This window comes from Chlorocebus sabaeus, chromosome 19, assembly GCF_047675955.1.
Source record: "Chlorocebus sabaeus isolate Y175 chromosome 19, mChlSab1.0.hap1, whole genome shotgun sequence".
Lineage (NCBI taxonomy): Eukaryota > Metazoa > Chordata > Mammalia > Primates > Cercopithecidae > Chlorocebus > Chlorocebus sabaeus.
This window is the reverse complement of record NC_132922.1, coordinates 25925006-25939262: the sequence shown is the minus strand read 5'-3', so window position 1 is coordinate 25939262 and position 14257 is coordinate 25925006. Positions and strand designations below refer to the sequence as shown.

The window sequence follows — 14257 nt, the reverse complement described above, 5'->3', positions numbered from 1 at the left end:
TTACACCATTCTCCTGCCTCAGCCTCCCGAATAGCTGGGACTATAGGCGCTCGCCACCTTGCCCGGCTAGGTTTTTTTTTGTATTTTTTAGTAGAGATGGGGTTTCACTGTGTTAGCCAGGATGGTCTCGATCTCCTGACCTCGTGATCCGCCCGTCTCGGCCTCCCAAAGTGCTGGGATTACAGGCTTGAGTCACCACTCCCGGCCCAGTCTTCTCACTTTTATATCCCCAGGGCCTGTGTACTGTCTAGCACATAGTAGGGACTCAATAGTTGAAATGTATATATGTGTGCATGAATGAATAAAGGAAGGAAGGAAATAAAGAAGTAGCCTTGCTCCCTCTGTGTCTTCAGAGCCTAACCAGTGCTAGGAGTAGCATAGTAGGTGCTCAGTTAATATGTGCTGGATGTTAACTGCATGAATGTTGGATGGGTCAGAGCCACTCTCTTCCAGGTTGCTCTGGCCCTCCCCATGGGCCCCTTTGTTGACACCTTGGGTGACATTGCATCTGCCTTGGCAGGTGGACGAGCAGATTCATGCCTGCTATGCACAGACCATGGCCGAGTGGCTGGGCTGCGAGGCGATCGTGCGGCAGAGGGAGCGGGAGTCCCATGCGGCCGCCCTGGCCAAATGCTCATCTGGGGCCAGCCTGGACAGCCACCTGCACCGGATGTTGCACAGGGACTCAACCATCAGCAACGAGGTGATGGGCTGCTGGCCTCAGGGAGCATGGGGGCTGGGGAAGGTCAGGGTCTGCTTCACTGGGCTATTCTAAGAGTGGTGAAGACTGGGTATCTGGGGCCTGGTGACAGTCTCACCCCTGGCTTTTTCTTTAAGAGTGTGGGGTGACTTTGGAATCAAACCTGAGTTCAAACTCTAGTCCCACCATTTAGTAGTTCTGGGGTTCCCTACCAGTACCTTTTCTTCTGGGCCTCAGTTTTATGTATCTATAAAATGGGAATAATCAGGTGTAGAGGAGGTTCGTGTAGAGTCCAAACAAGATGATGTATATAAAGTGCCTGGTACACTGCCTGACTTTCATTGATTCAACAACTGCTTATTGAGTATCTACTATGTACAGGTACTATCAGGAATATCCTGGGATATCAGGAATGTTCCAGTGACCCAGACAGACTGGTCTGTCCTCCCAGAACCTCCAGTTTAATAGCCCAAAGTAGGAGCTCAGAAAAAAAGTTAATTCTTGGCTAGGGGTGGTGGCTCACTCCTGTAATCCCAGTACTTTGGGAGGCCAAGGCAGGTGGATCACCTGAGGTCAGGAGTTCGAGACCAGCCTTGGTCAACATGGTGAAACCCCATCTCTGCTAAAAATACAAAAAAATTAGCCAGCCGTCTGTAATCCCAGCTACTTAGGAGGCCAAGGCAGGAGAATCACTTTAAACCCGGGAGGCGGAGGTTGCAGTGAGCCGAGATTGCATCACTGCACTCCAGCCTGGGCAACGAGAGTGAAACTCCCTCTCAAAAAAAAAGTTAATTCTCTTCACCAGTGATTGTATCAGTCATCAATTGCCATAATAACAGTATGTAACAAACAACCACCAAAAATCAGTGACTTCCAACAGTCAGCGTTTATTTTTGCTCACAACTCTGTGGGTCAGCTGGGAAGATCTGTTCTTCACTGGGCTGGGTGAGGCTTATTCCGGCACTGGCTGTCCGTAGCTGGTCAACTAAAACATTTGTTTATCTTGGTTGGGCTCTCTTATTTGTCTGGGGTGACTCAGCTGTGCTCCATGTGCCCCACTGCCCAGCAAGTGAACCTGGACATGCTCTCACGGTGAAGGCAGATGCCACAGAGAGAAAGCAGAAATGCACAAGGGTGTTCTAAGCCTCTGCTGAATCAATTTGTTAACATCCCATTGACAAAAGCAAGCAACACGGCCACGTGTTAGAGTAGGCAAGGACTATGAGTTTATAGGGCAGAAGCATGTATACAGGGATCAGGTTAAAAAAAAAAATGTGGAACCATTAATAGAACCAGTTACTCTGTGCGTTGAACTGAAATATTGGCCAGAAGTCTCAATTACAGAGCAGTTAAAAGTGGTGTGCTGTAGTTGCAGAGGTAAGAGGTGGGGACCTAGAGGTCAAAGGGGTCTCTGAAGAGGCTCCAGGAAGCAGGGAGTGGTCCCCCCTTTCATTTTACAGCTAGGAAACTGATGCTTTGAGGGAGGACTTGTGCAAGTTAGGAATAGAGATGAAACAAGACTTCCTGGGCTCCCAACCCAGCAGTCCTTCCTACTCTGGGCAAGGGTGCAGCCTCACCCTCCCTCCCTCCCGCTCTTTCTTCTCTCAGTCCTCCCAGAGCTGCAGTTCGGGCCACCAGAACATCCGCCTGCACAGCGACTCCAGCAGCAGCACACAGGTGACCTTGTGGAGGCCCCGCCCCCTCCCACCCACGCCTCTCCCTTCCGCCTGGGGTCCTGGGGACTGGGTGTCCGTCATCTGTAGATCACTTTTTGCTTTATTTGTTTTAGCTTTTTATATTAGCATTAAACATTGTGGGTTTTTTTTGTTTTTTGTTTTAGTAATGCAAGAAATATATGGATCTATCACCCTTGCAAAAAACTAAAACATTGCAGAGAAAGTCAAAGTCTGCTTTGATCATCCTTAATCTCTGCCTGCCCTCCTTTGAAATAACACCGCTATCATCAGTTTGCTGTGTTCCTTTCAAAACCTTCTGCATGCCTGTACATACACAGAAATATGTAGATAATCTATGGCAATGTTTGATAGTTTAAAAAAAAATGTACTTAAGTGCCATCATATATGTTGTTCAACAACTTTCCATTTCAATCACTGAAAAGAGATGACTCAATCTCACTCCGTTTTTAAAGAAAAATGCTGGCTTGGCACAGTAGTTCACACTTGTAATCCCAGCACTTTGGGAGGCCAGGATAGGCAGATAGCTTAAGCCCAGGAGCTCAAGACCAGTATGGGCAACATGGCAAACCCTGTCTCTGCAAAAAACACAAAAAATACAAAAAAAAATTAGTTGGGCATGGTGGTGTGTGCCTGTAGTCCCAGCTACTCTGGAGGCTGAGCTGGGAGAATCACCAGGGCCCAGGAGGTTGAGGCTGCAGTGAGCCATGATCACGCCACTGCACCCCAGCCTGCGCGACAGAGTGAGATCCTGTCTCACACACATGCACACACAAAGCCAAGTGCTAAAACATGCATAGTGTGTTGTCACCTTTTATGTAAGAAGAGGCAATATTAATATCTGTATATATTTGCCTCCGTTTTGGAGAACAGTGTAAGGAGAAACCAGAAACGAATCAGAATGGTTACCAAGAGAGGAGGGGGCAGAGACAGAAGCTACATTTCCTTGAATATGCCTTGTTTCCTAATTCTGATTTTGGAGTAAAAAAAACCCCTCTGGTCCTGGCTCTGAAGCTAGGTAAATATTTTACATAATTTAAATCAATTGAATCAAAAAGAGGTTTTTGAAAACACAGAAACACATGAAGCTAACCATAAATCAAGTTGGTGACATAAACACACAGGGAAGAAATACTTCAAATGACTTTGGAACATGATCTTTAACTGCGTACCCTTGATATGACCTAAGGACACAAAGAATCACAAAAAAATCTCTCAAATTTATTCTGGAGATTTTTTTCATAGTATTTCATGTATTATCTAACTTTAAAAATTGATTCATAATAGTCAACCACATGGTGTAAAAGCAATAGGGTTTTTTTTGTTTCTTTTTTTCTGTTTTTTTTGGGTTTTTTTTGCCTTTTCCATGTGTTAACTAATTTTTTTGAATGAGAAAAATTATGTATACATGAGGCTGAGCATGGTGGCTCACACCTGTAATTCCAGCACTTTGGGAGGCTGAGGCAGGTGAATAACCTGAGATCAGCAGTTCGAGACCAGCCTGGCCAACATGGTGAAACCCTGACTCTACTAAAAATACAAAAACTAGCTGGGCATGGTGGCACTTGCCTGTAATCCCGGCTACTTGGGAGGCTGAGCAGGAGAATCACTTGAACCCAGGAGGCAGAGGTTGCAGTGAGCCAAGATCATGCCACTTCACTCCAGCCTGGGCAACAGAGCGAGACTCCATCTTAAATAAATAAATACATACATAAAAATAAAATTAGGTACACATGGTAAAAGTCTATATGACGAAAAGCTATTGTCTCACCTTATTTTGATTCCCCAGTATCCCCTTTTCAGAGTCAACTGCAGGCGGGGCACGGTGGCTCACACCTGTAATGCCAATACTTTGGGAGGCCGAGGTGGGCAGATCATCTGAGGTCAGGAGTTCGAGACCAGCCTGGCCAACATGGTGAAAGCCCGTCTCTACTAAAAATACAAAAATCAGCCAGGTGTGGTGGTGGGCACCTGTAATCCCAGCTACTTGGGAGGCTGAGGCAGGAGAATCACTTGAACCGGGGAGGCGAAGGTTGCATTGAGTCGAGATTGTGCCACTGCGCTCCAGCCTGGGTGACAGGAGAGAAACTCCATCTCAAAAAACAAAACCAAACAGACTCAACTGCATTACTTTCTTGTTTCTTTCTGGGTTATTCTATGCATAGAATACGTTTTTGTTGTTGTTTGAGACAGGGCCTCACTCCCATCACCCAGGCTGGAGTGCAGTGGCATGATCACAGCTCACTGAAGCCTGGACTCACCAGGCTCGGGTGATTCTCCCACCTCAGCCCCCCCAAGTAGCTGAGACCACAGGTGTGCACCACCATACCAGGCTAATTTTTTGTATTTTTTGCAGAGACCGGGTTTCACCATGTTGCCCAGGCTGGTGTCGAACTCCTGGGTTCAAGCAGTCTGCCTGCCTCGGCCTCCCAAAGTGCTGGGATTGCAGGCATGAGCCACCATGCTCAGCCTAGACCACTTTCTTATTCACAAATGGGAGCATATATTACACTTTACTTTGCCTCACTCTTTTCACTGACTGTATGGTATTCCACTGCATGCTTGATCCATATTTAAGCCGATCACCTGTTGTTGGATATTTAGGCTGCTGCTGTAAGTAGTGCTGCAGTGGACATGCTGGTCCATCTGTTTTTGTGCACCTTGTCCTCAGGTGTTTGAGTCTGTGGATGAGGTGGAGCAGGTGGAGGCCGAAGGCAGATTGGAGGAGAAACAGCCCAAGATCCCCAATGGGAACCTAGTGAATGGCACTTGTTCCCCAGACTCGGGTCATCCTTCCTCCCATAACTTCTCCTCGGGCCTCTCAGAGCACTCGGAGCCCAGTCTGAGCACAGAAGACAGTGTCTTGGATGCCCAGCGGAACACTCCCCCGGTGCTGCGACCTCGGGATGGCAGCGTGGATGACAGGCAGAGCAGCGAGGCCACCACATCCCAGGATGAGGCTCCCCGGGAGGAGCTGGCCGTGCAGGACAGCCTGGAGAGCGACCTCCTGGCCAACGAGAGCATGGACGAGTTCATGTCCATCACGGGCAGCCTGGACGTGGCCCTGCCTGAAAAGGACGATGTCGTGATGGAGGGCTGGAGGAGCAGCGAGCCAGAGAAACGTGGCCAGGCGGACAGCGAGGACAACCTTTCGGAGGAGCCTGAGATGGAAAGTCTCTTCCCTGCCCTGGCTTCTCTGGCTGTGACTACTTCTGCCAACGAGGTGTCCCCTGTGTCTTCAAGCGGTGTCACCTACTCTGTAAGTCACCAGGACCCTCCGTTCCATTTCCTTCTTTCCAGCTGCAGGAGGGTGAGATGTACTACAAGCCGGTTATCCAGAATGACCCCAGAGTCAGACCTCTGGTTTCTTGCATTTTTTTCCATCATGGAGGATTCACTGTAGAAACCCATTTGGGAGAGAAGATAATACAGTATTTTAAAACGGGGGCCGGGCACGGTGGCTCAAGACTGTAATCCCAGCACTTTGGGAGACTGAGATGGGTGGATCACGAGGTCAGGAGATTGAGACCATCCTGACTAACACAGTGAAACCCCATCTCCACTAAAAATACAAAAAATTAGCTGGGCGTGGTAGTGGGCGCCTGTAGTCCCAGCTACTCGGGAGGCTGAGGCAGGAGAATGGGGTGAACCCGGGAGGCAGAGCTTGCAGTGAGCCGAGATCATGCCACTGCACACCAGCCTGGGCGACAGAGTGAGTCTCTGTCTCCAAAAAAAAAAAAAAAGACAAAAAGAAATGGCCGGGTGCGGTGGCTCAAGCCTGTAATCCCAGCACTTTGAGAGGCCGAGACGGGCGGATCACGAGGCCAGGAGATCAAGACCATCCTGGCTAACACGGTGAAACCCAGTCTCTACTAAAACAATACAAAAAACTAGCCAGGCGTGGTGGCAGGCGCCTGTAGTCCCAGCTATTCGGGAGGCTGAGGCAGGAGAATGGCATAAATCCGGGAGGCAGAGCTTGCAGTGAGCTGAGATCCGGCCACTGCACTCCAGCCTGGGTGATAGAGCGAGACTCCGTCTCAAAAAAAATAAAGAAAGAAAAAAAAGAAAAAAAGGCAGGCTTTGTCATCAACAGCCCTGGGTTCGAATCCCAGCTTCAGCAAGTCATTTTATTCTTCTGAGCCTGAGTTTTTCTGTGTGTATCTTACTTCTCTCCCTGAGTTGTTTTCAGAATGAATGAGTTAAAGTCCTGTGTGCCTGGCACATAGTAAGCAGTCAGTCAACAGCAGCCTTGGTCATGAGCATTGTGATTTAGAGTTAGGTCCAATACCTTGTAAATATTCAAGTTTGGTTTCTTACTAGAAAGCCCAAGCCAAAGGCCATCAACTGAAAGGGAGGGTCATATTTATGATTATTTTTTAAAGAACTTGTTATTTCTTTCAAAGATAGGCAAGCCCATAAAGAGTGAAACACAGAAAAGGCTGGATATAAAACCCAGAAGATACCTGCCCCATCTCACCCTATTTAACCCTCCGCAGAGGCCATCATGTTACTTATTCTGCCCAAATTATTTGTTGTTTGCCCCCAGGTCTCTAACACACTGGCATTGCTGCTTCTTGATCTCTTTTTCTTTCAGTTTCAGACATTTTCTAGTGACTTCCCACTATCAAAGAGGATGGTTCAGTTCCCATTTCCTCCCAACTTCCAGCTCTCACCACACGTGACACCATCTCATCCCTGTCCTTCTAATATAGTTATGTAATGATTTAGTTAAATGTGTACAGTGGGCCAGGCGCAGTGGCTCAAGCCTGTAATCCCAGCACTTTGGGAGGCCGAGATGGGCAGATCACGAGGTCAGGAGATCGAGACTGTCCTGGCTAACTCGGTGAAACCCCGTCTCTACTAAAAATACAAAAAATTAGCCGGGGGTGGTGGTGGGCGCCAGTAGTCCCAGCTACTCGGGAGGCTGAGGCAAGAGAATGGCGTGAACCCGGGAGGCAAAGCTTGCGGTGGGCCGAGATCGGGCCACTGCACTCCAGCCTGGGCGACAGAGCGAGACTGTGTCTCGGAAAAAAAAAAAAAAAAATGTGTACAGTGTTATAATATTTTATGTATCTACTGTAAATGTCAGTGCTGGCATTATTTTAACAGAGTAATATGTAAGCCGTGTAGTAAACTGTCCTAATTTTTGTCTTTCCTGTAAAAAATTTGTTTTTCCTAGATGTGTTTTCATTTTCCTGTTTTCTTTTTCTTAGTTTGTTGCATATTTAAAGTCAGTTCACCCCCAGAAGTCTTTGCCACTTTCCTAAATCTATTTTCAAACATTCAAACATACCAGGTTTTTCATTTATTCTGTGTGTCCAAGGACTTCTCCCCAAAAGCCTACTGACGCCCTCCACTCCACTGCACCTGATGTGTCGTTATCATTCACGATCTTCCTCCGTCCTGAACTTGAGCTTTCTTTTGTGTCACTCATGTTTTCTCTTTCTTTTTTTTTTTTTTTTTTTTTTTTTGAGACGGAGTCTTGGCTCTGTGCCCCAGGCTGGAGTGCAGTGGCGCTCTCTTGGCTCACTGCAAGCTCCGCCTCCCGGGTTCCCGCCATTCTCCTGCCTCAGCCTCCCGAGTAGCTGGGACTACAGGCGCCCGCCACCGCGCCCGGCTAGTTTTTTGTATTTTTTAGTAGAGATGGGGTTTCACCGTGTTAGTCAGGATGGTCTCGATCTCCTGACCTCGTGATCCGCCCGTCTCGGCCTCCCAAAGTGCTGGGATTACAGGCTTGATTTTTTTTTTTTTTTTTTTTGAGACGGAGTCTTGCTCTGTCACCCAGGCTGGAGTGTAGTGGCCGGATCTCAGCTCACTGCAAGCTCCGGCTCCCGGGTTTACGCCATTCTCCTGCCTCAGCCTCCCGAGTAGCTGGGACTACAGGCGCCACCTCGCCCGGCTAGTTTTTTGTATTTTTTTTAGTAGAGACGGCGTTTCACCGTGTTAGCCAGGATGGTCTCGATCTCCTGACCTCGTGATCCGCCCGTCTCGGCCTCCCAAAGTGCTGGGATTACAGGCTTGAGCCACCGCGCCCGGCCTGTTTTCTCTTTTTAGATGAAGCACGTACCTCAGTGACTTCCACATTTTTCGCTTTTTTTTTTTTTTTTTTTGAGACAGAATCTCGCTCTGTCTCCCAGGCTGGAGTGCATTTTACTTATTCTGTCCAAATTATTAGTGAGCGATCTCCGCTCACTGCAACCTACGTCCCCCGAGTTCACGCCATTCTCTTGCCTCAGCCTCCCAAGTAGCTGGGACTACAGGCACCCGCCACTATGCCTGGCAAATTTTTTTGTATTTTTAGTAAAGGTGGGGTTTCACCGGGTTAGCCAGGATAGTCTCCATCTCCTGACTTCGTAATCTGCCTGTCTCGCCCTCCCAAAGTGCTGGGATTACAGGCATGAGCCACTGCGCTTGGTGGGCTTCTCTTTTTTATAATTTCTTTGCCCTTCTGTGCTGAATTCTGGATCGTTTCTTTAGATCTCCTTTCAATTGAGTAATTCTCTCTTCCAGAATGTTTTATTTTCTGTCACCTGTCTCTAGTGTTTAATATATTTTTTAACTTTTTATTTGGCCTTTCTTCAAATATGCTATAAAATGACCTACTTGATTATTTTATATAGTCTCTTGCTCTTTTTTTTTTTTTAGACAGTGTCCTGTCGCGATGGTTGGAGGGCAGTGGCGCAATCATGGCTCACTGCAGCCTTCACCTCCTGGACTCAAGCGATCCTTCCTCCCACCTCAGCCCCACAAGTAGCTGGGACTACAGGGATGTACCACCACGCCTGGCTAATTTTTTTATTTTTATTTTTTTTCTGAGACAGAGTCTCGCTCTGTCGCCCAGGCTGGAGTGCAGTGGCTGGATCTCCGCTCACTGCAAGCTCTGCCTCCCAGGTTTACGCCATTCTCCTGCCTCAGCCTCCCGAGCAGCTGGGACCACAGGCGCCTGCCACCACGCCCAGCTAGTTTTTTGTATTTTTAGTAGAGAGGGGGTTTCACCGTGTTAGCCACATAGTCTCCATCTGACCTCCTGATCCGCCCGTCTCAGCCTACCGAAGTGCTGGGATTACAGGCGTGAGCCGCCGCGCTCGACCATTTTTTGTATTTTTTATAGAGACAGGGTTTTGCCATGTTGCTCAGGCTGGTCTTGAACTGGCCTCAAGTGATCTACCCACTGTGACCTCCCAGAGTGTTGGGATGACAGGCATGAACCAGTGCACCCCAGCTTTTGTTCTGTTAACCTCTTCTTTTATTATTTATTTATTTGTATATTTATTTATTCATTTTTGAGACAGAGTTTCTCTCTTGTTGCTCAAGCTGGAGTGCAATGGCATGATCTCAGCTCACCGCAACCTCCACCTCCTGGGTTCAAGCGATTCTCCTGCCTCAGCCTCCGGAGTAGCTGGGATTACAAGCACTCACCCACGCCCGGCTAATTCTGTATTTTTAGTAGAGATCGGTTTTCGCCATGTTGATCAGGCTGGTCTCGAACTCTCAACCTCAAGTGATCCGCCCACCTCGGCCTCCCGAAGTGCTGGGATTATAGGCGTGAGCCTTGGCGCCCTGCCTTATTTCTTTAAATACAATAAACATACTTATTTTATGATCTGTTTCTGATACCTCTAACAACTGAAGCCCTGATGGTTCTGATTCTGTTGTCTTGTATTTATGCTGACCGTCACTCTGGGCACCTTCTTTCTCTGAGTGTTTTGTGATGTTTTGAACATGAGCTCATATTTCTTGGGATGTTATCTGCTGCACTATTTAAGACCCAGGTGGAAGGTAGATTCCTCAAGAGAGGGGTATTCTTTTGCTTCTTTCTAATACTAGGGAAATAACAAATTTGAGATGACAACTACATTCTCTGATCTTTCAGACCACCCAGGTAATGGGAGTTTGGGTTATAAATCGCATGAGTTACAAACCTGATTTGTGGCTCTTAACTATCCAGGGAGATAACATTTACATTTAATTTAATAACTATGTTCAAGGTACAAGCAGTCAGGTATCGTTGCTGTTTCACTCAGACCCAAAGTGTCAACATTCATAAGGTGAACTACTGTGGATGAAAAATATTGCTGTCACTGTGGACAGGCAGTTGTTTGGAGATCCCAAAATATTAGTGGGTTTTCCTAGTTTTTCCTTGCTGAGAGTGTGACTCTTTGGGGTCCTACCTTCCTGTAGGAAGGTCTCTTATTAGATCTTCAGCTTGGGTGGGGGAGTATAAACCAATTAAATCTAAGCTTTAATTTTCCCACTTTACTAGCTTTCCTTAAGGCAAAGGCCAGCTTTAGTGTTTCCTCACATTTCTGGGTTAGTTTTTGGTCCTTAAATGTTTCTTATTTTCTTGCCATATCATTGAGTCATTTTGAAATTAAGCTAATTGTTCAAGCAGCCAGGCTGGTTTGTTACCAGAATTTGACCTCTGTTCAGTTCTTCATTCTCCTTGTCCAGTTTTCAGCAGGGAGAGGTTCACTTCCAGCTATAGTTGTAACTCTCTGAGGGAGAATTTCCATCCTGCAAATTAAAGACACCCTCCCAGAAAACAAAAACAAAATCAAACACCTGACTGGTCCAGGTAGGAGATGTATTTTCAGTGACAACAGGAGAGGTTTAGGAGGAAGAGATAGGATTGCTGCCTCCCAGTGGGGACTCAGATGTAATTTTTCATCTCTTCCCCCTACCCCCCGCCCCGGTGGCCTATAGCCAGAGCTGCTGGACCTGTACACGGTGAACCTGCACCGCATCGAGAAGGATGTGCAGAGGTGTGACCGCAACTACTGGTACTTCACTCCCGCCAACTTGGAGAAGCTGCGTAACATCATGTGCAGGTGGCTGGGGGCAGCGGGGGGATCTAGGGGATGGGGAGGGGGGATGGGTGAAATGGGGGACATAGGGGGCCCACCTAGAAGTTATTTCAGCTTCTGAAGCTGACATCGTACTCACCTGGAATCTTACTTAGCCCACAGTGACAATTTAACAACAATAATATAGAACATTTATTAAGCACTTACTGTATACCAGCCACTGTCCTGAGGCCTATACTATCATCACTCACTTATTCCTCAACACTACAAGGTATTAACCCCTTTTTTAGGTGACGATGTGGAGGCTCCAGAAGAGCCTCATTGCTGAGTGGGCATCGGGCAGTGGCTGAGCGGGAACTCATAGCCACGCCTCTCTGGCTGTAGAATCTGTTCTTCTTCTGTTTTTCTTGAAGCCAGGATCTAAGACTGTTTATTACTGTTGACTAAAAAGATATTATTCCTGTAATCCCAGCGCTTTGGGAAGCTGACGTGGGAGGATCACTTGAGGCCACTTGAGTTCTTCACAGATTTCAAAAAAGTAGAGACTGGCCTGGCAACATAGTGAGACCCTGTCACTACAAAATAACTTTTTTTAACTTAACATTTAGCAAGACATAGTGGTATGCACTTGTACTCCTAGATACTTGGGAGGTGGAGGCAGGAGGGTAGCTTGAGCCCAGAGGTGAGAGGGTTGCAGTGAGCTATGATTGCATCGTTGTACTCCAGCCTGGGTGACAGAGTGAGACCCCATCTCTTAAAAAGTAATAAGAATAATAAAAAATTATTATTGGTATTTCTTAAAATATGAAAGTAACCCATGCTTGTTAAAAATCTAGATCACTGACAACTCGAATCCCAGCACTTTGGGAGGCCAAGGTGGGAGGATCGCTTGAGGCCAACAGTTTGAGACCAGTCTGGGCAACATAACAAGACCCCATCTCTAGAAAAGTTTTAATAAATTAGCCAGGCATGATGGTGTGCACCTATAGTCATAGCTACTTTGGGAAGCTGAGACAGCAGTATGGCTTGTACCTGGGAGGTTGAGGAGCAATGAACTGGGATCACACCACGGCACTCCATCCTGGGCAACAGACTGACACCCTGTCTCAAAACAAAACAAAAACCTAAATCAAAGAAATTAGAAGGTCGTAAGATAGAAAGAGAAACGTCTCCCTTCATCTCTGCCCATCAGTGCCCCTCACCCAGAATTAATGACCACTAACAATTTAGTAATGTCTAATCGATTATATATTGTATAACATAATATGAATGTAGTTTTTTTTTTTTGTTTTTTTGTTGTTGTTGTTGTTGTTTTATGGAGATGGTATCTCGCTCTGTGGCCCAGGATGGAGTGCGGTGGCGAGATCTCAGTTCACTGCAACCTCTGCCTCCTGGGTTCAAGTGATTCTCCTGCCTCAGCCTCCCAAGTAGCTGGGACTATAGGTGCAGGCTGCCAGACCCAGCTAATTTTTTGCACTGGAATAGAGAAGGGGTTTCGCCATGTTGCCCAGGCTAGTCTTGAACTCCTGAGCTCAGGCAATCCACCTGCCTTGGCCTCTCAAGTGCTAGGATTACAGGCATGAGCCATCACACCCAGCCTGAATGTACATTTTTTTAAATGTTTTAAACTATGATATAGTCTGATAAGTGTTACATTAAAATGAAAAAAATGCTGGGAAGAAGTAAAAATGAACTGACTTCTTCCTGGTAAAGGCATAGGGAGAAATCATGGAAGACTTCACAGAGGTGGTGACCTTTTGAGATGGATTTTGACAAAGTTAAGAAAACTAAAGAAACCATAGGCCGGACATGGCAGCTCACACATGTAATCCCAGCACTTTGGGAGGTCGAGGCGGGCAGATCACCTGAGGTCAGGAGTTCAAGACCAGCCTGGCCAACATGGCGAAACCCTGTCTCTACTAAAAATACAAAAATTAGCCAGGCGTGGCAGCACGCGCCTGTAATCCCGGCTACTTGGGAGGCTGAGGCAGGGGAATCGCTTGAACCAGGGAAGTGGAGGTTACAGTGAGCTGAGATTGTGCCATTGCACTCCAGCGTGGGCAACAAGAGTGAAACTCTGTCTTAAAAAAAAAGGAAAACTAAAGAAACCATTTCACATACAGGCTAAGATCATATATCCTTGAGTAAGGCCTCCTAGGTTCAAGTACTGCCTCTGCCACTTATTAGGTGTATGATTTGGGGCATGTCATTTACCTGTCTATGCTTCAGTCCCCTCATCTGTGAAATGGGATAATGGTCCATGTTTCACATGACTATTTTGAAAATAGTGGGTTGAGGGGCCAGGAGCGGTGGCTCACGCCTGTAATCCCAGCACTTTGGGAGGCCGAGACAGGCAGATCACGAGGTCAGGGGATCGAGACCATCCTGGTTAACATAGTGAAACCCCATCTCTACTAAAAACATACACACACAAAAATTAGCCGGGCATGGTGGCGGGCGCCTGTAGTCCCAGCTACTCGGGAGGCTGAGGCAGGAGAATGGCGTGAACCCAGGAGGTGGAGCTTGCAGTGAGTGGAGATCGTACCACTGCACTCCAGCCTGGGCGACAGAGCGAGACTCCGTCCCAAAAAGAAAAGAAAAGAGTGGATTGAGTATACAGTAAGTGCTCAGTAAATATAAGCTGTTACTAGTAAGGGACAGATTGGAATTCCTGACAAAGGGAGCTGTAAGGCAAAGATACAGAAACATAAATTTGTGATCTTTTTGTGCAAAGTGGATACGTCAATGTAGCTGGAGAGGAGGACAGTGTGGAAGCAATGTTTGAGGCTGTGAAGATGCGTTGGGAGGAGGCCATTATTCCTTGTACCCCCAGTAAAGGAGTTTGGATAACATCCCATCAGACAGCAGGGTGCTTGTGCAAGTTTTGAGCCTGAAGAGGCCTCCTGAGTTGGCCTTTAGGGAGGTCATCCTGGTAGCTGCACATAGGATGTTTAAAGAGAGACACTGGGAACAGGGATGCAGGCAGGAGGCTAGGGAGAGGTCCAGGTGAGGGATTGGGGACCGAAGCGGGAGGAGCGGAAGTTGGAGTGTGTCGGAGA

The 14257-nt window shown here is 47.2% G+C and overlaps 1 protein-coding gene and 1 non-coding gene across 4 annotated transcripts in view; one reads left to right on the top strand and one right to left on the bottom strand.

Annotated features, from left to right (window-relative positions):
* The window catches only part of SGSM1 (small G protein signaling modulator 1), a 119668-nt gene that overhangs the window by 83737 nt on the left and 21674 nt on the right, over window positions 1–14257 (top strand). For all 3 annotated transcript variants that reach the window (XM_007975205.3, XM_007975204.3, XM_073006866.1), the window contains 4 exons: window positions 521–703; window positions 2309–2377; window positions 5066–5653; window positions 11098–11222. In XM_007975205.3, the coding sequence (XP_007973396.2) occupies window positions 521–703; window positions 2309–2377; window positions 5066–5653; window positions 11098–11222 (965 nt within the window). The remainder of the gene's footprint in view (window positions 1–520; window positions 704–2308; window positions 2378–5065; window positions 5654–11097; window positions 11223–14257) is intronic.
* On the bottom strand, window positions 10411–10481 carry LOC119627426 (small nucleolar RNA SNORD56). Its single transcript, XR_005243620.1, has one exon. It is a non-coding gene; the product is annotated as a small nucleolar RNA SNORD56 (small nucleolar RNA).